This window comes from Cupressus sempervirens, chromosome 9 (assembly GCF_028749045.1).
Source record: "Cupressus sempervirens isolate cs-2001-9-10 chromosome 9, ASM2874904v1, whole genome shotgun sequence".
Lineage (NCBI taxonomy): Eukaryota > Viridiplantae > Streptophyta > Pinopsida > Cupressales > Cupressaceae > Cupressus > Cupressus sempervirens.
This window is the reverse complement of record NC_143126.1, coordinates 703391947-703416638: the sequence shown is the minus strand read 5'-3', so window position 1 is coordinate 703416638 and position 24692 is coordinate 703391947. Positions and strand designations below refer to the sequence as shown.

The 24692-nt window shown below is 33.7% G+C and overlaps 1 protein-coding gene across 1 annotated transcript; it reads right to left on the bottom strand.

Annotated features, from left to right (window-relative positions):
• Positions 1-2445: 2445 nt before the first annotated feature.
• Positions 2446-6262, bottom strand: LOC149540664 (trihelix transcription factor DF1-like). Its single transcript, XM_089801756.1, has 2 exons — positions 5375-6262; positions 2446-4106 (listed from the first exon to the last, which is right to left on the bottom strand). Exons 1-2 carry the CDS (start codon positions 5986-5988, stop codon positions 2723-2725), a joined length of 1998 nt encoding a protein of 665 aa, XP_089657882.1. The 5' UTR covers positions 5989-6262; the 3' UTR covers positions 2446-2722.
• Positions 6263-24692: the final 18430 nt, after the last annotated feature.

The window sequence follows — 24692 nt, the reverse complement described above, 5'->3', positions numbered from 1 at the left end:
TAATTAAATTTATGTTAAATCACTTCACTTGAAAGTTATTTTTTAAATGATAGCACATTCATTTTTTTAAGAGAAGTCATTCTTTGAATTTGAACTAGATATTAGAGAAAGAATTGGAAATTTTGGTGCTACTTTTGTATTGGTGGAGTGGGGATCCTAACAAAGTTGAACTAAATTCAAACTTCTCACTAGCACAACAAGGATGGATTGACATAGAAAGATCATAAAAGTAAACAACATGATAATGTTAAAAATATAGGGTGAACAAAATACATTTTTAGATTGATGTTTCAAATCATATTGTAAATGTACATTCTATTTAAATTTAAGTTAAACTATTTCACTTGAAAGTTCTTTAAATGAGGACACACTCATTCCTTTAAGAGAAGTCAATTCTTTAATTGGATATTAGAGAGAAACAATTGGAAACTTTGCTACTACTCTTGTATTGGAGGAGTGGGGAACATAGCAAAGTTGAACTAAACTCAAACTTCTTACAAGATACATTGGGATTAGCATATAATTATATTTAATCAAAATGCAACACAACAAGGCTGAACTAATATGAGAAGATCACAACAGTAAACAACGATAAGGGATATAAAAGTGAAGCATTTTTTTTTTTTGTTTCTTACAACAAGTGTTGGGATTAGCATACAATTATATTGATATAATCAAATACAACATGACAATGCTTAACTAATGTAATTGTTTTGCTACTTTTGTATTGGTGGAGCGGGGAACATAACAAAGTTGAACTAAACTTGAACTTCTCACAAGAAGCATTGGGATTAGCCTACAATTGTATTGATATAATCAAAATGTAATACACCAAGGCCAAACTAATATGGCAAGATCATAACAATAAATAACACAATAAGGTTGTAAATACAGAGTGACCAAAACATATTTCTGTACTGATGTTTCATATCAGATTGTGATTTTTGATTTTTTGGATAAGTCATTCTTTGAATTTGAATTGGATATAAAAGAGAGCCAAATGGAAAATTTTTGGCTACTTTTGTATAGGCGGTGTGGGGAACCTAGAAAAGCTGAACTAAACTTGAACTTCTCATGACCAAGTATTGGGATTAGCATACAATTATATTGATATAATCAAAATGCAACACAACAATGCTGAGCTAATATGGCAAGATCACAATAATAAATAACACAATAGGGTTGAAAATACACATTATGTTGCTACTTTTGTGTTGACGGAGTGGAGAATGTAGCAAAGCTGAACTAAACTTGAACTATTCACAAAACATGTACTAAAAAAATCTCCAAAGAATCACTACTTTTCTAGATGCATGCATTTAAATTGATATAATCTATAATCAAAATAAAACAACACTAAGATTAAACTAACATGACAAGATTATTAATTTGAACAATGACTTGTTCATGAGGGATACACTAAAATAGTCAAAATACAACACATCAAAGTTGCACTAAACCTAAACTTCTGATCTAAAACCATGAACCTAATAATGAAACATTGAGTGTGATCTAAAATATTGATGCATGGGCTGCTAAACTGAAGTAAATAATACATAACACAAAAGATAAACTAGACCTAGACTTTCACAAAAATCTCCAAAGAAGGGACCAACAAGGATCTTCTTTGTTTGCTCAGTTTCTTGCAACATACAAATATATTGATGTAATCAAAATACAAAATAACAAGGCTAAACTAATATGCCAAGATTATTTATGTACAACATAATAAAGGTGAACTAAACCAAAAATTCTCACAAGCAGCTCCTAAGAGTGGACTTTGTAGTATTGGACTCAATAGGGGCATCTAATTATATTGATGTAATCAAATTGCAACCTAAATAGGCTGAATTAATATGACAAGATTATGTGCAATAAACTATATAAGTTTTTGGATCCCTCAACCCAACAACAAAACAATATGAGACCTAAAGATGAAAATTTGACTCTTTATGATGAATGTTAACTATATAAGTTCTTTTCTTTTGATGTTTCATATCAATATCAAATTTCAATTATCCACCGCCTTAATTCTAAATACTGAACTATTGAATTGTTGAGTGCAACCTCATGATAAATCATTGAATGTGATCAACATATAATTATTTTCAAAATTTATCTTTTATAATTATATTAACTAATTATTTTAAATCATGATAATAATTATGTATAAAAGCTTAATATTAAAATTAAACATTAAAATATATATAATAAAATATGCCCTTAAAAGATACTACAATATGCTTATACTTTTTTGTATTTGAAATAAAATGAAAAATCATAGAAAGCCAGCCTACCTCTTGCGTTGTTCTATAACCATCTGGTTTCGTCCTATTATTTTAGCTTCGCACATTTTCGAAAACTTGATTTGCTAAAAGTTTAGAAAGGGAATGGCGGAACCAAACTGCCATCCCTGACAGTCCGTTTTACCATTAGTCCAAGGGAAAAACCAAAATCGGGAGCAGTTCTTAAAATTGCTATGCAGATCAATACAAAAATTAGTGTCTTTCAAAAACGGTAATTACTGATACATAGGAATATACAAAAGCAAGGAAAGATTTTGAATATCGTCCGAGCAACAATAATAGTTTCATCAACTTCCTATCTGCCTTCAAAACAAGGTGTAATCGGAAAGAAGAAAGAAGAAACACAATCATATTAAATATTTGACAAAATTCTAGCTATTATAATGGCGATGCAGGAGGGAGTTCTCACAGTGATGCTACATATGGTTGTGGCCATTTTGTTGTTGCTGCTGCTGCTGCTTCATTTTGAGCTTCATCGGATAACCCTCCCAGTTACATCCGCTCTCAAAGAAGGAATTAGCTGCTAAAGATCCTGTTCCTGTATTGTTGCCGCCGTGATTATTGTTGTTGTTGTTGTTATCATTGACTACGCCATCCTCAGACGGCATGAGGCCTAGGGTTTCAACGGCCTCCCGTACGTCATCATTTTCATGGCTGCTGGTAAAGGTTGGAACTTCGTCATGGCCGGCTTCCAGCTTACCAGGAGAAGTTGAAGCTTGAGGTTTTGAAATAATGGCGTTATTAGAAGCATTTGTCATATTTGAGAATCCCAAGGCTCCCTGGCGATACAGTGAATCGAGCTGCTGAAAATAAGGACAGGTCTTGGAATTCTCGGGCCTCTTCCTGTTGCTGTCCTTTGCCTTTCTGAAATATTTGTTTATATTCTCCCATTTCTCCTTGCATCGCTTTGCGCTACGGTCGTATCCGAGACAAGACATTCCAGCGGAGATCTCTTCCCAGAGGGGGCCTTTAGCGCCTGCTTCTTGAAACCGCGTCTCCATGCTCGTACGGAGGCGAATTAGGCTTAGAATTTCCGGCTTTGGCCAGCGTTTGTTGTTCGGATCGTATGGCTCCTTGATATCCTGCAGGTCGTGGGAGAAATCGCCTGGAGTGATGTTGATCGGAGCCGCCATTATTCCTGGCAGCTGGAAATTCTCGCCGGTGATTTTCTGTAAGGCGGTGAGGAATGCCGCGTCGCAGGTAGCCGCGCGGGCTCGTTCATGTGACCAGAGCTGGTGCTCGCGGTCGAGTCGCGCAGTCTCTTGGCGTCTCCAGGCTTCCTCACGGCCGATTCTTTCTTGTTCTCGTTGTTCTAGGGTTTCAAGTACCTTTCGCAGCCAGGCTTCTTGCCTGTCCATGAATTTCTTCATTTGCATGTCGAAGTAGCACTTCATTTTAGATTTCCACTGCTTGCGCTTTCTTTTGCGCCTGGAGATCAATTGCTGCTCGTCTTCCTCATCTTTGCATTCGTCCTCTTCCGAAGAAGAATCTGAAGATAAGCTAAAGCTTCCCGGACTGTTATTGTTGTGGTAGGCTTCGGAAAACTTTTGCGAGGCCGCGGCTTCACCTCCGAAGTCCATTCCAGCAGGGCTCTCCTTTAAATCTGTGCGCAAACAGGCGTCTGCGGCATCAATGGTGCTTCCTCCGTATAAAGCCTCGAGCTGGCTGAAGAAACGGTAATGCTTTCCGTCCTGCCTTCCTGCTTTGCCTTCTTTCGTCTTCTTGTAGTATTTGTACAGATTCTCGAACTTCTCCCTGCACTTCTTCGAGCTTCTCTGGTAGCCGTGCTCTGCCAAAACCCTGCAAATAGTGAAATCGATGTTAAAGATCAGCGCACATATTTTCAAAGTTTCAACAATTGACAGAGATAAGTACTGCTTAAAAACTCTCCCTAAAATGCACTCTACAATACGTAATAATATTGATTAGATATAAACGGTAGAATTTTGAAAAAAAAACATTTTTCTATAGACACTTCTTGTTTTGTAATCTCCGTGCTCCAAGTGAAGTAAATGGTTCCTTTCTGTGCTAGAGTTCTTTCTGTGCTAAAGTAGCTCCTTGCGTAGTTACGAAAAGCTTAATAACACTAGTATTTGCAGCGAAAACACGATTACAGCGTTGTAATGCTTTCCCGGCATGCTTACTTCATGATGTTCTTTCTGATCGTGCCATGCTTATATTATGAGGCTGTTCAGGATGCAACGACTAATTTTCTTCCTTTTGTTCAAACTTTTACTCCGTTTAAAAAACAAGAAGAACAAGAAGAATGATTTTCTAATACTGAAACCCTAAAAACTAATTTCTTTGCACTTAGATCTCCGGGTGGAAATATCAGGAGAAAACAAATCTGGGAGAGACTTCATTTAATTCGATGCTAAAAGCTTCTATGTAGTTTACCTACACATAGACTAATCATCTTAAGTGTGCCTTCTGTTAAATTCTTCTCTATTTTCCCTAGCTTTAGGCTAGTTTTTCAGTGAAATATCGAGATTTGTTCCCTCTTCTAAAAGTGTGTTCATCCGCTGCAAATATTTCCTGGATCTTTACACCAATTCTCCAGTAAAATATCGAAACTCGTTTCCCCTTCAAAGCGTGTTCACCGGCTACAATATTCAACCTGACAAGCATTTAAGGCCGCAGAGAATAGAGCGCAACTCGATTTTATCCTCAAAACCTGAGCTCAGGTTTTCTATATCAAGGCTTAACAAGCAAGATACGGTATTGTTAGACGGCTCTGTAGCGAAAAATTCCATGTACTTGCACTACTATTCCTAAAAATGAAGACTCGAAATAAACAACGCCTGAAGCAGGCTCAGCGTTTTATCCGCCGCACCAAAAGGTTAAAGGACATACATACACAACTGGCTTTGTTGAGAGCACTCACGAGATTCGAACCCTATCACTTCGATATTCCAAACAAGTAAATGCTTGCCAGCAAAGAACACACAAGAATTAAACAATGCCGAACGTCTATACTCCAGATTCACACTAAAAAACACATATCAGCTGCCTAAAACCGATTCTACGCACTTAAGATCGCAAAACGGTAAACAAACTAATTCAATTACCTTGAGATTTCATCCCATAGAGGTCCTTTATGCGTGGCTTCGCGAAACTTCGAATCCATATCTGATCTAATCTTCAACAGCGTAAGGGTTTCCTGCCTCGGCCAGCGGCTATTTCCTCCACCTCCACCCCCGCCGCTTCTATCCCCCTCGTCGAAACCCTCGTCATAATCCTCAAGATCCCTCGGAACGCCATTAACGCCAACAGCTTGTGGCTTGCTGATAATCCCGGGCGGCGAAATCGTGCGCTTTGAAGGCGGAGGTGACACGGACAAAGATGGCGCGCCTGTAGAATCCGACCCTAGGCTCAATTGCTGAGCAATACAATTCCCATTGCCATTGTTGTTACTATTACTGTTGTTATTGTTACTGCTTTGCCTCAGATGATGGAAGCTATGAAGGTTTTGGCGATTGTCCTCCTGGTAGATTATGTGCCCCTGCTGGTGGTGGTGGGATTCGATCTGGTGCCGCTGAAAAGCGGCATGGAACTGCTGCTGCTGTTGCTGGTACTGAAGATGTATCTCCGGGGGCATTTCCTGCGCCAGGCTCAGCATATGACCACGCCCCACCATGAACTGCTGCAGCTCTGCAAGTCCATACTGTTCTCCTATCTGCATCTTCTTCTTCTCCCCCAAGTACACCACCAAAGATCTTTATTTATATCGACCAAATCAGATCAAATATTTCTACAAACTTTGCCTATCATCAAGCTCCGATCGGTTCTATTGAATCCCTGCTCAATAATGCACAAGCTCAATGAAACATGATCTATTTGCCCTGCATTATCTCTGGTTAAGCATTCGAATTAACACAAAGATGAATCCAACTTCACTGGTTGGTGTCCAGAGCTCCCCATTTCTTTGGTGTCGTTTCGCCAGAAATAAAGAATACACGAGACAACAACCAAAACTACCCTAAAGACAGATGCTAACGGCGCCGTCCTCGTTAACGGCGTCACGTCGGGAGTGGGGAGCGCACAGGACGGGGAACGTTCTGGCATGGGCCCGCCAACAGCTCTAACCGCTTCGTGCCGGTCCGGTAACCTGAACAACAGGTCGCCGGAGCCCGCGGATAAATCTTCGACAACTATGTTTTAGGTTTTTTTTCATTTTAATATTTTGCATTTTTTTAAATTTTTTTTTTATTTTTAATATTTTGCATTTAATTTGTTCGATTATTTGATTCTTGGTTTAGGGCGAACTTTTTCTTCCATCGTTATTAAAATGAAGTTAACACACGTATGGGAGTTCACCATTTGTGGGGTTGGCGAAGCCTGTCATGTGACTTGTTCTAGATAAGTTACACTTAATATTTCGGCGATTTATATAAGAATTTATGGGATGTGACACTGCACTACCTTGTGAGTATAGGGTCCCTTGATATCTGATATGCAAAGGTCTATTTAGTTTAGGAATCCATTAGTAGAGATATTCATTAAAGATTTTATGTTGTATAGAAAGTCAAGGAAGTTTCTAATGGTGAGAAATTTGGATGAGTTAATGTCGATGGATTTGATTATATTATATTTATATTATTAGTCTTTGATAAGTATCATTTTATTTCACATATTTTTGTTGATATGTGGAGAAATTTTTGAATGAAAAAGATTCAATGACATGCTATGTATTTGACTTGATCATTGTTAAACACATTTGTAATTATAAATAATTAAATTTATGTCATCACTTGTAATAGATGCCATGAAAATAAATCGAATGAGAAAAACTATTTCTTCTATTAAAAAATAATTTAAATGAGATATTTTGTTAAATGCACTAGAAACACTAATTTCATATTATTTGATTATATGTGAAACAAAGAGAGCATTTTTAAAGTTTGATATTAATACAACCATCAAATACGATGATGTACAAAGACACAAGATTCAAATGAAAAATAGATTCTTTTTACACAATCTTGTCTAATTAAAAAGATTGGTTGATATGCCACACTTTTGATTAAATGAATATGAAATAATTTCATGGTTCAAGATGGTTGAATTTTTTTCAACTTTTGTAATAGATATAATGCAAACAAATCAATAAAGGGGAAAAGTGTCCCATGAATGAGCAAAACTAGTCCTTGAAACACATTATTAGTGAGGAAGTCATTCCTTTACATGTCTTATAATCGAGTAAAGCCACTATGAACACTCACTATAGGCTAACAACACTTATACAATCCACTGCGAGTGAGCAAATCATTAATTCAAAATGCATTATAAGCGAGACACACTCTTAAAGTGTGTCATAAACATTCATTACAAGCTAATTATGTCTATACACTAAAGTATGTAATCTATTCCTTCAAAGTCCACACTAAGTGAATATATGTGCACTATAAGCGATTAAATCTTAATATACATTATAAGCAAAATTTTTATTTTATAGAGCACTACAAACACTTACTATAAGCTATCCATGCTTATAAAACACACTATAATTGAGTGAATGATGCATTATGAGCAAGATTGCTTGTAAAACTCACTAAAATCGCCTATTATAAGCTAACGACGCCTACTAAGTGCACTTTAGAAGAATGTATACCACAAGTGCGACAACCATTCTTATCAAACACAGTACAATTGAGTGAATTGTTATGGTAAAAATGGATTATGAGCGAGACATGCTTGTAAGCCACACAAAAAACACTTGTTATTGGCTAACGACACTTGTGAAATGCACTAAAAAAGAATCTGTCATATAAGTGCATAAACTATCCCTAACAAAAAAGCACTATAAGCGATTGAATAATTCCATTAAAATGCATTACGAGCAAGACATGCGTGTGGACCACACTAAAAACACTTGCTACTAGCTAACGGGACCTATGAAATGCACTGAAAAAGAATATGTCGTGTAAGCGCATAAACTATCCCTAACAAAATGCATTATAAATGATCAAATAATTCCATTAAAATGCATTACGAGATAGACATGCTTGTAGACCACACTAAAAACACTCACCATAAGCCAACGACACCTACAACTTGCACTACAGAAGGGTGTACCTCACAAGTGCGCCAACTATTCGTTCAAAACACATTATGAATGAAATATTCGCTCAAACCACACTATAAACCCTCGCGATAACTCAACCACATTAACGCAACGCACTGAAAATGAAATATTCTTCAAAATCATGCACTACAAAGACTCACTGTAACTCAACTATTCCAACAAAACGCACTAAGACACGCACAATATTCTTGCAAAACCGCACTACAAGCGAACTATTCAAAACACACTGTTGATGAACTATTCCTCTTGATGAGCCATCAAAATCGTACCACCGAATGCAATAGTACTACTCCATCCATATCAAGGCAAACCCAAAGGAAGGAGGGAGGGAGGCCTATGACTCCCATTAAAAGTGGACCAAGGTACAATTCACAAAAGCGTACAACCCATGACTATTGGGTACAACCAGCCTAGCAAACCCCTCCCCCCCCCCCCCCCCCCCTCGCATCATCCATCATCCTCATAGGATTAGACAAGGGGGAAAAGAAGGGTGCACTATTGTTGTATGTGCATTGATGATGATGTGGACGCCCACGTGGGCAACACGTCCGTCCTTCAATCATGGCAGAGGGCATCGTGGGGGGCCATGCGGCGCGCATGATGGCTTCATTTCTACAAAATGATTACCCGGAATATTACGAGTTACGTGAAGGGAAAAGAGAAAAAGAGAAAAGAGGGGGTAACATGGACGTGGTCTGGGGATTTGTCTTGTTGTGTGGTGGGAGGTGGTGCTTTTGCTTAGGTATCCAAAGGGGAAAAAGGAGTCCACACGCCCAATCAGATCGCCAGGGTGACAAAACTAATCGAGTGTATGTTTGAATTCATGTGCATGCGGTGGGGTGGGGTTTTTTTCTCCATCCGAGAACGTGACAAATTTGAAGGATTGCAAGGACACAAATATTATTCCCCAACCTTTACTCCACATTATAGGATTCCAAACCCTTCCAACAATACCCTTAGGATTGGGACCCATGATGACAAGATGAGGGCCCCTCTTTTCTTTCCATTCCACGCAACTAAATTGATTCAGCATTATGTGTTTGATAATAATAATAATAATGTCCAGTAATATGATTGTGGTCATTGTGGTCATGGGTATGCTGTTGGATTGCTCTAACACAGAGCAAATTGAATTATGAACATCTATATGTTTTGTAATAATTTAAATTTTAAAAAAAAATCATAATTTTTAAATTTGTTTTTTGTTGATTTTGGTGCATTTATTTTAGAGGATAGTCAACATCTAAATTAAATTGAATTGTGATATTAAATCAAATTATACTTTAATTTTAATCTTAATATTACTTCTAAGTTAAAAAAAAATCAAATAGTATCTTTACACTAGTCAAATTCAACCTTATCTCAATACTAAATTGAATATTTAGACTAACCAAATTCAACTCTAATTGACAATAAGGTCAAATTCAATGCTTACTCTAAATGTATAGGAACACACATAAATTAAATACTAACCCTTAATCTAATTGAATATTAAACCATATCATATAGATAAGTTTGGGATTTGTGTCTAAGACCACTTTTCACTATCATTTAATCATAGTTCAGAATTAACATTAGACTTTTAATTTAGTTTACTAGTCAATTAGGTTTAACTACCATTAATGTTAAATTAAAGTCAAGGCTTAGTCTTTCACAATTAGAATTTATTTATGGTTGCAATGAAATCAAGATTGTAAAATGAGTAACGGATAAGTTTCATTTTAAATTTTCTTTTAATTATAAGAATTAACTGTGCTTGTGTGTGTGTAAAATTTAAAATTGATTTCTTTTAATTAATAAAAATAAATAAAGATTAAAGTTATGAAATCATAATTATTTCTCTTGTAAACATAACTTCATGTTGTAAATAAAAAGAGTATATAAAGATATAATTATAAGTATATTACAACATAACAATAGATAAGTTATTGAAATTGTGAAATTATATAATAATCATTTCTTTTACATACAACAAGCATTTTTGTAAAGAAAATATAATAAATATATCAAAATATAAACATAACAAAGCAATCATTTTTTCCTTTTTTCTTTTATTATAGAAGATTTGATTCTAGCACTTTCTAGATATCTACAACATAGACTTTGCCTATAAACAAAGTCCCTCTAGTACAATAATGAACAAACAATTATGCACAATAGAAATAAGAAACAATTGCAATTAAATCAAATATTATAAAAATCTTATAATGTACAGACATAATTTTTTTATCATTTCACTTAAATAATATAACATAATTAAATTCTTTAAAAATAAATAACTCCATACCACTAACTTTCTTTATATATATTATATGATAAATATACATGTACTAATAATGTTAAACTGATATGATTGTGGGTCAGAGACTGGATTACTCTACAAGAGCACCGTTTATTGTTTCAAAAAAATCTTTTTCCCTGTGAGACTGTTTTCTGTTATCGTGCAGGAAACAAAAATAACCAAGGGGCGCGTGAAGTAGCTGTATCCAATTAAGCTTTGTTGTATTATATTTTTACTGTTTGTGGATCTAAATGCATGTAAATATAAATCCTGTTTGGGTACATTGATCCAAAACGAATAAATAAAGTATGCTTGACTGGCAGAATCTAAGTTTGAAGAAGAATCTTATTATTGAGAGAGGCAAAACCCCAAGAAACAATAGAGTACATTAACGCTGTCTGATCAGTGCACACGGTGCTTATACATCAATTGCCTTATTTGAATGGTATATCTTTCTTCCATATTCTTCCTTATATGGTATATTATAATCTCTTTTTAAGTTTCACTATCTTAGCTTTGAATTTAAGAGCAATTATTCTCATGCATGAACACCTCACCAAACGGGCGGTAGGTCAAAATCATGGTGATTGCAAATTTGCAATCATGCTCCTCTAGTCCATGTGTTCCTATCCATGGTGGATCAAATTAGACTCCAAACACTGTTGATGAATCATCACCAATAATGGATATGTTGCTGTTTCCTTTTGCCTCTTTCCCTCTCAAATGTTTGTTTTCTACTAGGTAAAGAGTTGATAAGTAGGTAAAGAGTTCCTTATGAAACTTATTCATATTGTAAATTTGGAAGAATGTACATCATTTCTAATAGGTATATAGTCTAAGACATGGTTGAATGTGGAGGTAAATGATTAATGGGTAGTGAGAATGCACCTTTTATTATATATCTTACAAGTTTATAGCAATGGTTTTATAAATATCAATTTTTGTTTAAAGTTCACAAACCTCGTTAGTCAAAATGGATTGGAGGTACTAAATCTAGCGAGTTCATTTAGAATCATTTACCACACGGCCAAAAGTCTATTGACATATAAATAACAATTTTAAAAATGAATGTTCAATACTCTTAGATTTTAGGATTAGAAGAAAGTTTGATGTGTCTTACACTGCTAACACGCTTATTTAATAATTATATATTTACTAGATTTAATAACATAATATATAAAATGATTTCTTTATGAAAGAACTATATATATTCTTATTGTGAAATAAAATAATAGGTGTGTGAAAAATACTATTTCTAGTAGGTAGATAGACCTAGATGTGGTTGAATTTTTAGGCAAATGACTATGGGCCACCAAATGTACTTATCGATAGGATATTTATAAGTCTACTTTATATAGATACACTACATGTAAGTGCATTGTGATGGCCCTGTAACCACTACCAATTTGGAAAATGTATATTCCAATATTCTTGAGTTTTAAGATTAGATCAAAGTAAATTCAATGTGTCCTCCACTACTAACATGCTTATTTAATAATTGTATATTTATTATAATTAATGAGATATTTAATATAAGGTTATATGATATTTAATGTCTGTTAAAAAAGCTAAATAACATTTTGTAACCACCACACACTTAAGGTTAGGTTGAGAATAATGATAGTATTTAAACAATTTATTATTGGGTCATAACTTTAAGAATAATTTTTTTCCTATTATTTGATAAGCAATCATCCGCATTAATAATATTAAATTTCCACCAATCTGTACTATTATATTATGAATTTAAGACAAGCCATATATTATTGTCCAACCAATCATTTAAACAACAAGGGAAAACATCCACCAATCTACCACTAGATCATAACCTTAAGATAATATGTTTTTTTCAATATCTTATGAACAACAATCTTTACTGACTTTTCAATTTTAAATTTAAAACTTAATTTGTTATCTCAAGGTATAATAAATACATTTTATCACTTTCGTATAAATAGACAATAGAGAGAAATGTTGTTTGATCAAATAATGTCTCATGAATGTTATGTCAATAAATCAACAAACTTGATAGTTGAAATGTTTGATCCCTTCCTTCCTAGTGTTCAAAGTTTTCATTATTTAAGAAATCTTAGATCAAAGTAATTTCAATGGAGTTTGGACTACAACGTGTTTATTTGATAAATATGTATTATTATAATTAATAATTAATACATATTATTTAATTATAACTAATATTTAATGTATTTTGAAAAAGTGAAATAATATTTTACACTCATATGATATTTAGATCATAACTTTTAAAATAAATATTTTCTCATCCTTTTGTGAGAAAATCATCTAGATTGATAATAATAATTTTTTGCCAATCTATTATTACATTATAAATTTTAAATACAATATTATTATATTATTATAAGAAAAATTGAAATATTTACTAATATGCAAATTTAACATAATTTCAAAGTTTTTCTCAATATCTAGTTAGAAATAATTTCTAATATCTATTTTCTTTTTATTTGAAAATTGATCTCTTATACCTAAAGTATAACTGTTACATTTTACCCTTTCTTATGTCAAATATCTAGGAATGGTCATGCATCTAAATCTTAAGATTTAAAATTAAACATAAGAAACAAATGTATGTTGAAATAATAGTATTGTTGATTGAAAATCCTACAATGGCATGATGATGATTTTAAATTTAAGTTTGTCCTTGATGTCAAATAACTATATAGGAAGAATAAGTTAGTCAAATAGGTGGGGAGGAAAAGACAATAGGTAAATAGGTATGACCCTATTGGCAAGAAAGGACTTATTGAAAGAATGACAATTAGACAAATAGGTATAAGAAGCCTGATCAAATAACTATATTGTTATCAATATAAAGGATATATACACAACTAATTAGTACAAATGGAGTTATCAAAGAAAAAAAAATTATTGGTAAAGGGGAGAAGATATGAATAGGTAAAGACTATCAGTTGATGACAAGATAGATCAAACCTATTGTGTTATTATCATATTCATTGAACCTAAACAAAAGGAAAATAGTTTACATAGGAAGATGACTGGAGTAAAATAACTTATGGAGATTAGTGATATGAAGATTTGAGTGAGGATCATGAGGAGAGTTTGATGAATGAAACTTACCTCAGAAATGATTAAAAATCATAATGTAGCCAACAAGATGGGGAAAATGTATTATGTAAGAATCTGGATAGATTCGAGATCAAGCTAATAGGAACCCCAATTAGGTCATGAAGATTTTACAAGGATAAGATGTAGATCAAGGAATAGAACTAAGGCTATAGAGAGAAGACATTGGGATAATAAGATAAAGTAGAATTGAGTTGAAATTGAGATCAAAGTACAAAACACCTACAAAGAGGAAGAATAATTAGTGCATAAGGGATTTGAAAAGATTTAGAAGGAAATCATTTATAGATCATTTACTTTCTTGTAAGAATACCTAACAATTTCTACAAGTTATTGTAAATTCCTTAACTAAATAGTCTCTAACCAAACTTAGAAGTTCTAGATTGAACTTATTGTAAATTAAAGGTGAACACTTCATAAGTGGGATTAAATCTCTTAATAGAGTAGTTCTAAACAAGACTATTAGATATATATAACAATGTATTAGTCACTTCTAACTAGGTGAGTCACTTAGAAGGTAACATATGCAACTCTTAATTGGGCATACCTTTTACTACTATGAAGAGTTTTGGGTACCATCCCCATCGCAGTTCTTCCCTTTGACCAAAGGTTTTTATGAGACCAAAAAATACTATGTTATGTCTAGTTGAATTGTGTATGGTTTACTATTATTGTTCTTTACTATTTTATTATTGTAATGTATTGGTAAATTAGTTTATATTACAACCGATATCAGTTAATGTGAATTATAATATCTTTTTATGGTTAAATTTTTTATTAACTAGCACATTTTGAGTACTGATTTACACTCCCCGCCAACCCCCAGCCCCCCCCAATCTGAGTACACACCTTTCCAACAATTGGTACTAGAGAATAACTCTCTAGAGGAAAAGTTTAACAACTTGATAGTAGATATGAGAATATGGGGAGATGTAGAAGGGAAATTCAATTGTAAGAATATCTTGATGCAACTAACTATCAAATACATGATATGAAGAAGAAATTGAAAGATTTATTTGAAAAGAGCAAATAATTGTGAGAGCAATTGCAGATAAGCATTGATAATACTGAAAAGCTATTTGAAAGTAGTGTAAACTCTAAAGAAGTTGATGCAACAATTACAGATATGATGGAAAGGAATATTGTCCTAGAGGAAGAGCTACCTAAAGCCAAAAAGGAACTTGAAAGTCAATCCTTAAGAATGATTGAATTACTTGAAATAATGTAAGCAAATGAAGGTGTCAAAGAAACACTTAAAATAGAAAAGAGAAACATTGAAATAACAATCATAGATAATGACTCTATCATTCAAAAGTTACAACAAGAGAATTACTTTGAATGAATGAGTAAGTAGAATGGGTGATGAGAACATGCAAATACTCACCTAGAATGAAAGATTGAGGCAAGAAGTTGAAATGTTAAGGAATAATTTGAAAGTTGAAAAAGAAGGCAATGAGAGACTGACAAGGTTTGAGCTAAGCATACAAAATTTTATGAACAACTAAAAAATAAAGAAGACCTAAAAATAAAAAATTCCTAGGGTATAATGGTGACAAAAAAATTGAAGTTGGAGAATCATCCAAATCAGGAGTAGAGAATCTACTACAAAAACCTAAGGAACCTGTCATTGGAAAAGATAAGAAACCTACTAAACTTAGTTGTTACAATTGTGGAAATCATATCCATAGATCAAATGTTTGTAAAATTATATTGATCAATTTTCCAAGAGGTACACCATTCAATAGACATTGCTAAAATTGTAATAAGTTTGCACATCAAGATAAAGAGTGCATATCAAGATCCAATAATATATCATTTGGAGGAAGCTTTGTAGGTCACTGTTATGCATGCAATCAATATGGACACAAAGGTGAACATCATAGATCAAGAGTTTCATTGACAAGGATACAAAACAAATAGATAATCCTACTAAGAAGATAAGGAAACATTCATATACAACTATTTTGGACAAATTAAAGTTACTTGTAGACTAAGAAATCCAAGAGGTAATTTTGGACTTTGAAGGTCAAAAGGCATGGTATGTTTTATGTGTCATAAGTATGGACACTTGGCAAAGAAACTACACATACCAACAACCCAACAATGAAGAGAACAAAGGAAAGCTAATGTTAAATCAAGAAAAGGTGAGGAATGAAATGAAGAAAGGTTGGCTAAAGAGTGTAGATCAAGATCCAACAAAATATCATATGGATGAGCTTTGTAGGTTAGTGTTATATTGTTACTCCTATAAGCATTCTAGTATTGTCATCAATGCAAAATGTATGGCCCCTAAATGTGGAGAGATTAGTTGGTGAACATATTTACCAAGCCAAAGCATGGTTACTAAGTATAGGAAGGTACTGAGTGAAGTATGGTCACTGAATGTAATGATTGCAGAGTGATATAGTTACTGAGCATATACATATTGGTTGAGTGTAGGTTTAATCAAGTGAGCCAAGTATGTTAATTGAGCAATGTTATTATCAAAGAACAATATCATAATTGAGAAAGCAAGAGAGGCATTACTGAGCTACACAGGAAGGACATAAATGTTTGTGAATTCACTAAAATCAATGTGTTTTGATTATACTGAGTAGGAAATCATGTTACCAACATTGATGAGAAGATTTGAAGAGATTTATTGGGAATAGAGATTTTATTATGATGATCCCAATGCATAATAAAGTCCAACTAAATAAAAGGATAATAAGCATGATGATAAGGATGAATCCGAATCATCAATCTTGATCAGATGTGAACTCCAAAAGTTTCTAAAACCCTAATTAGGTTATACATTATAGACAAAAAATATTTCTATATAAGGACATATCTAGAATGGATTAGTAGTTGATGTTGAGAGGTTGAGAGGGTTCTGTGACAAGGTTATGGCATAGTAAAGAGTCTATTATAGATCAGAGTTACAAAGTAGAAGCAAAGGAAGAATTTGTGACATCAATAACAAAAGGTGGTATATTGGTGATGAGCATAAAGTAGATCTGAATAAGAAAAGTAAGTTATATTTCAATCATGTCACTATAATTACTTTCTTACCATTAGAGTGGAAAATTATCCTAACTGAGTGCACTTGATAATTCTTTATTGTAAATCTCCCAACTAAGTGGACACTTGAAGAATATTGAAAAATCCTCTTATAAGGTAGACTTTAGCAGGTTTTTTTGTATTACTCCTAATTGAATAAGTCACCAGAAGTGACATCATTGTCTTTTCTAACATGCAACCTTTGTGTTGTAGTATTGAAGGATTTCTAGGTGTCATCACCACCACATTTTTTCCTCTAACCAAGGGTTTTTGTGTTACCAAATTATTGTGTCAATTTTTTTGATTTCATGATGTCTTTATATGCTTATGATGAAGCAGATTCAAAACGTTTACTTTCATTTTAGTTTATGAGATAATGGTCATGCATGCAAATATTAATTAGTCATAAGGAGGGCAATAAATTGTTATAGGTCAAAAGTTTTAGAAGGTACTAATTCAACCCCCACCCCTCTCAACACCTTACCTTTACATAAATTCCAACAAGTGGTATTAGAGCTAGTTCTCTTGTGAAGGAGTTTTACATTCAATAGTAGAGATTAAAAAGATGGAAAGGTATAGTCTTGATAAGATGATTGAGAATCAGAAGTTGGAACTAAAGATTTCCCTAGGTCAGATCAGTGAAATGAGAGAAAATTTGAAGTAGTCATTGACTAGAAGGAAGGAATTGGATCTTTTCTATCAAGTCTTCTATTATGACTTCTTCTATTTACTTTACCAAATTAGGTATGTCATCAATAACATTTTGAAAAGATGTATCTTTAAAATCATCTTCTCTACTATCCAGTTCTATATCTTGTATTGGCTTAGTGTCAGATACATGAATAGTCTCCTCATCCTTAATGTTGAATATTTTCTTCCATATCTTGATACCATATTCATTAACTTCATGAATTCTTCTAGTTAATACCTTTAATGCTCTATACTTGTGCATGAATATGTCCTGATATATTTGTATTGCCTAATTCATTCATAGAACTAACAAGTTTGGCATTGTGACTGCAATTGTACTCTCTCTCATTGTGCACTCGGTGTCTAATGCATATCTCCATTTGGTAACAATATTATTGTACAAATCCTTGGGAATCATGTTGGAAAATTTAATGGGAACATACTTAAACTTATAAATCATGTCAATAATTGCTTCTTCAAGCTTGATTTTATCTTCCTTAATGCAAGGTACTTAAAGTGAATAAATGTAGCTAATCCACCAATCTTCCTGATTGAATATGAAATGTCACTAATTATTTTTGGCACTTTATTCCTTGCTACTCTAAATTGGCTTATGCCATCAGACTCTGTTTTGTCACTATCCTCATCAACAATTAGATTCCTTCTTTTCTTTGTTTGTTGGTTGGTGGATGATTAATCATCCTTTCTCTTTTGATAGGTTTTTGTTTGTAATTGTGTTGGTTTGAGAATTTTTACAACTCCTTACTTGACAAGTAGGGTAGAAAGGGCAGCGGCTCTAGTCCTAGCCCGAGTAGCCTTATGACTCTGAGGTGTAGCAATTTTCTTTCCATTGCCTCTCTTAGGCTTGAGTACTTTCATCTCAAACTCTTCTCTAGGTTTATCATCATTATTTTCTTCATTTCTCTTGACTTCCACATCAATTGACCTTCTTCTCTCTTCTTCTCTACCAAATTCACATTTAAGCTTGTCAATCATTTTCTTTGATTTATTAACCAACTTAGGTACAACAATTTATATTTTAATTATTATTTTGTCTTCTTTACAAGTATTAGAATGTTAGGCTTTCAAATTGTTTGGTTGATCTAGAATAAAGCCTTTGTTGACCTAGTTGCTTGATCAATATCCAATTCATGCTCTATGGGATTCAATTAGGCAGGTTTTGGTTTCACTACTTTAATTAATGTGATGTGTCTTTCTACCAAGAAGCATATATCATCCTTATATATAATTTCTCAATTGACTACTAGGGAATTCAGTACCTTTTCTGCATTTTTTTTTGAATTGATTAAAATATTATTTCATCACTCTTTCAAAGTTATCACTGAGATGATAAATTCATTAATTTGATAAATAACTAGCCTCTTAACACCCCATTACACATTACCAATAGTAGGAAAGTAATTCTGAAGATAGCAAAATAAATATACTAATATTTCCAATTATTAGTCTTTGCAACTCAAATTGTGCTCATGTTCTCTTCCAGTTGTTTCAACAAGATCTCAGTTAGGTCTAGCTTTAGACCTTTCTTCACATTTTTATAAGGCAGGTCCATAGGGTAAGATATTGGGTCTACTAGATTGAAAGATATTATATTCCAAGGAAGAGGTTCCAAATCTAGTCTCAGGATCAGAAATAGTAGTTACCTTTAGACCTCTATCGTCTCATACTATTTTATTCTTCTCTTCAATTTCCTTTCTTGGTGCTTCCATAATGGTTTTATCCTTCTCGGTTATAGGATTTCCTATCATCAAATGAATTACATCCTCTGTGACTCATACTAGTTCATCCAACCAGAAGGTTATCTCATGCACTTGGCTTAATACTATTCGAAACCATTCAGTTTTGAAAACCATGGGGAAATGTAGAGCACGGGTCAAACCCTTAGTCTCCAAATGTTTATCAACTTCCTTTAATTTCCCATTCTCACACACTTCATCCTATTTCATTTGCAAACCATAGTCTCTAACCTCTCCAATCTTGTGGTATATATATGAATGAATTTTGCAAACTAGAAGAACCCTAGGGGATATAGATGATAATAATCCTTTCTCATCAACTTGCACTCACCACTTCAAGATATAACTTGTAATGTAGTTCCTTATAGTCTTCCTTCCTTATCAACTGGATCTTATTAGCATTCTATGCCTTTGGTTGAACTGAGATTGATACAATAATCAATTATAGGTGCAAAATTGGTTTCCATTATTGTCATATGATTAGGACATTAAAGGTTTCCACTTAAACAAGCTCGTTATTTGTAAATCCTTCAACAATGATGTAGGGGCATCTTGAATTGCATTACTATCTTGCTTGTTTCTTGTTTATTATTTTTTACCGAACACCTTGTTGTTGTTGAGTTCTTTGTTGCTATCAAGTTCTTTATATAGGTTGAGTTCCTAGTTTTTGTTGAGTTTGTGGTTAATGATGTGTTCTTTGTAGTTGCCAAGTTTGTGTTGGTGTTGAGTTCTTGTTGGTGTTGAGCTCGTACATGTTGATCTTAGATTGGTTTTGACAAGTGAGTGTCAACACACTTAAGTCATTTAAAATGTTTATGCTAAACTAGTAATACATGCTAAGAACAACATGTGAATATTAGACTGAGTTACAATGAGTGCTAAGTCACTCATGTGCCAAGTCATTCAAGTGTCGAGTAGATAGACCAAGTTGACTGATTCAAGAGCCAAGTAAATAGTGGATCCTAAGTAGTGTAGGTGTTAAGTTAGAAGTAGAAATATAGTACATGTCAAGCATTAGTGACTTCATATGCTGAGTGACACAATTTTGACATATTTGTTTGTAATGGCACAAACAACTATGTAAACAATTTTTAACCTGACTTAAGGAAAGATTGCGATCTTTTGGAGATAAGGATGAATCTATATAAATGGGAAGGTTTAAGTGGAAAAATGGATGAATCTCAACTGTAGATTCATCCCTAACCCTAAGCCACCTAAGTCTTCTTAAGGAGGATGAAGCCCTAAACTCTTAATAGTGAGTGAATGAATTGGAGGAGCAAACAAGATAGTTTGCATAACATTCAAGGTGACTTAGAAGTAAGAGTGAACTGTAGAATCAAGTAGAGCAGATTAGAAGATAGAGAAAAGGATATAGTATTGAGACATTTGATCGTGAAGGATCAATTAGACACTATATAGAGGTGATCTATTATCAGGAAAGAAAGTGCTAATCACAGGATCTATGCCGAGACATTTTAACTAGTGATTTTAGTTAAATCTCTTAATAGAGTAGTCCTAACAGGCTATATGAAATCCTTTAACAAGGTGCTTACTTAATTGTAAGTTGAAGTCCTCTAACTAGGCACACTTCTAATAGGGTGTTGAAATCCTCTAACAAGGTGAGACCTAACTATCTTTGTAAGCCTTTAACACAAGAGGCCTTTCACAGGGCAGACAATGATTTGTGGTCAAATCATTGTAACCTTAATTGGATACACTTTATTGCTATAGTAGTGAAGATTTGTGGGTGTCATTCTCACCCCAGTTTTACCTTCTCACTTGGAGGGTTTTTGGGTGATCATATCTAGTGTTATGTGTGTTATTGATTATATGTTTACATGATTTAGATGCATATGATTTACATTTTATTTCAGTTTACATATTGAATCAAAACTTTGTTCTCAAAAAGATAAGCTTTGTAGCTTTGTGAAAATATCTTGAAATGGAAGTCTACAAGTTGGGAAAGACTATTGAGAACCAGGAGATTGAAATACATCTCATAATACATCAACTAAATGATGTAAGGGAGGAACTAAATAAATCCTTGAAGAGAAGGAAAGAGATTGATATTGTAAAGAATGACACACATTACAAAGAGATGAACACTATCAAGCTATTTACCAATGGAAAAACTAATGAATTCAATGCAGTAGTTGTAGATCTAATGGAAAAGAATAGAATCCAAGCTAGGGAAATAAAAAATCTTAAGCTAGAGCAAGAATCACAAGCTATACTACCATGCGAGGTGACTAAACAAAAGAAGAAAGCTATGGAAGATACAACCATGATTGAAGAAGACAAAAGAATTTTGACAAATAGATTGGAAGAGAAGTTAACAGAACTAACCAAGATTTCCAACATGCAATTGGATACTCTAAGTCAAATGATGAATGCCAACTATGAACTGAATGTTAAGGACATTGAGATAACTACATTGAAGTTGTAGAATGAACAATTATAGAGCAAACTGAAAAGAGAAAAGGAATTTATTGAAAGTCCCAACAAGCCAAACGAAGCCATCAAATACTTTGAGCAAATATTGAGATCCCCTAGATCCAACAATGATACATTTGGATTGGGCTACACAAGCACTAAAGAAGGAGAATCATTCAAAGTCACTGAAGCAAGGAACATCAAAGGTAAGAACTCCAAACCTACTTGTCATAATTGTGGTAAGAAAGGACAATATGCTAGTATGTGTGGGAGCAAGAATACAAATCAGAATGTCAAGCCTAAAAACATGACTCATTGTCATAAGTGTAACAAGTAAGGTCATCAAGCACATGAATGCAGAACCAGGACCATGCATAAACAAAGATTTGAAGGATATTGCTACAACTATCAGAAGTATGGACATAGAGCCTTTGAATGTAGATCCAAATCCATGTGATCATCAAACAAGCTAGCAAAGGTAAGAAGCTATGGGAACTTTTATAATTGGGATTATAGCACAATATATAGCTATCATTATTGTCAAGAATATGAACATATTCCTAAGAATTGCATAGGACACAATTTAGTGGTAACTACAAAAGGTAGTTGAGTCAAACTACATGTTTTAGTTGTTTGAAGACTAGTCATATCAATAAACATTGTCCAACTAGGTCAAAGGCACTAAGTTGTGAATTTGATAAAGGCAAAGGCAAGGTAGCCGTTGAACACATCATAAATGAGATGAATAAGACATAGAAAAAGAAGGATGATTGCAATACATCAAATTGAGAAGGGATCACTTTGCCAATGGGTTAGGTGATCACACCTCATCAAACTAGGCAATCAAGAGGTATGCGGGACTAATATTCAAGTGTTATATCATACATTAGTTCCAAAAATAGATAGTACTGAAAAGACTACATTAGCATAAATAAAGATGCTAGATTTGTTGAAAATTCAAGCTAAATCTTTGATATTTTCATGTTGTTGTTGAGCATGAAATGTTTCCTTTGTATGTTGAGTGGAATGATAGTTGATGTTGAGTTGCCAGACTACCTAATTGATGTTGAGTTCATGGTAGCTGTTGAGTGATGGGAATATCAATGAATGCTGAGTGATTTTAAAATTGGTTGATGTCGAGCTTATAGCTATGTACGCACTCAACATTAAATGCAAGCTTTTTGAAGGGCATATGATCAATTTTTGCTCATTATTCATCATTTCAAATTCAAGCAAGAGAAATCAGAGAAGAAGGTGATTCATAAACTTGTTCAAGGAATTTGCAGAGATTTTAGAAATGATCTCACACTAGTTTCTTAGATCTCACATGGCATTTATCACAAGCCGAGCTATGCAATTTTATTTTGCATAAACCATAGTTTGCTAGAATGGCATCTAGCTCAAAAAATGTTGAAGGGAAGGAAGTTTTGAATGTTTAGCTTGTTAGTAATGAAGTTAAACAACCCATATTTAAAGCCATTCCTAACATAGCCTATAAACAAGATCCTTTTGGCGCACTGTCAATGATCTTGCCAAATGTGATTATGGTGCAAGATGTTAGAAAGTGTTACAATTGCAAAATAGGAGGTATAGGAGATATGGAGATTAGAGGTGCATATAAAAAATTGTGTGAGAATGGTGTTCTAAAGGAGGAATACAAAATCATTGAGAAAAAGGGTTTAGCACAAGCCCTAGATTTTCTGAATGTGTTTAAAACTGAGTGGATAAGAATTTTTCTAAGCAGAATTCATGATGATTCTTTAGAATAATTCATAGGGTTACTAACCCTAGATCGGCCAAAGACACTCAGAAGTGACTCCATGGAAGTGATAGAGGACAACACTAGAATAGTTTGGAATAAAAGAGGTATGAATATAGATACCATCAATGATCCACTGTTAAACTTTTCTATAAGGGTAATCTCTCATAAATTCTATCAATCTAGTAGATTGAATAGTGTACCATACATAGCTATGGATGTTGGCTACAAGATTGTAAAGAAAGATCATACATATGATCTAGTTGAGGTTCAATTACAACAACTAATGGAGAATCTTGGAGCTATTAGGAAGACCAAGAGTGCACAATGTAAATTTGGTTCAATACTAGTTTGTATATTCATTTTTGTGCAAAACACATTTCCCTCTTTTGGTAGTGTAGGGTGGAATACCAATAGGTAAATTGCAGTACAAATCAATGAGTTTATTAAGTAGTTGGGAGAAATTTTTGAGACATTGATGACAAGTTATTTTGAAGATTTCAAGAAATCAATTAAGGAAAGAATGAGTATACTAGTTTCCTTGGTTGAACAACACTATAATGACATATTTTCTTGGTGATGCTGATTACACTTTTGTGCAAGCTGCCACACCAAGGGTAAGATGGTTAAGGCCACATGGGTATGAAATTAATCTAGATGAAGCATCAACAAGCATCACAACACTACTAGCAAAGGAAATTGATAAAAGTGCACAAATATTTGGCAACTATGAACTAGTAAAATCAAAGATTACCATGGAGTTGAAAACTGCCTCCACACTTAAGAAGAAAGATAAGCTAGTTAATAAGTTGAAAGAAAAGTTTGGAGAACAAGCAGAGGAGGAAGAGGAAGAAGAAGAGGAAGATGATGAAGAGGAAGAACAAACACAAACTCAAGCACCTCTTACATTGACTCAATGCATGGGAGAGGACAAGGTAGAGGAGAAAAGTGAAGGTGCCAAGGGAGAAGATGCTGAGGAAGCACCTACTCTTACCGAGCCAAAAAATAGGAAGGTTAAGGCACAACCAGTGACAAAAGTAAAGAAAAATGTCAAACCTAGCCCAGCCAAGCCCAATGTTCCTACTACTAGAGCAAGTACATGTGCTACAACTCAGAAGGCCAAGGAAAAGTCCAAGCAAATAGAGCAAGGTGGCCAAGAGTGGAAAAGAAAAAGAAGAAAAGATGTTGCATACCTAGAATCTGATGAAGAAAGGACATAATTAGA

Excerpts from the sequence above, each read along its gene's own strand:
- LOC149540664 (XM_089801756.1), bottom strand. The coding sequence starts at position 5,988 with ATGCAGATAGGAGAACAGTATGGACTTGCAGAGCTGCAGCAGTTCATG. Across the intron at positions 4,107-5,374 it reads CTATGGGATGAAATCTCAAG|GGTTTTGGCAGAGCACGGCT; the intron begins GTAATTGAATTA and ends CACTATTTGCAG.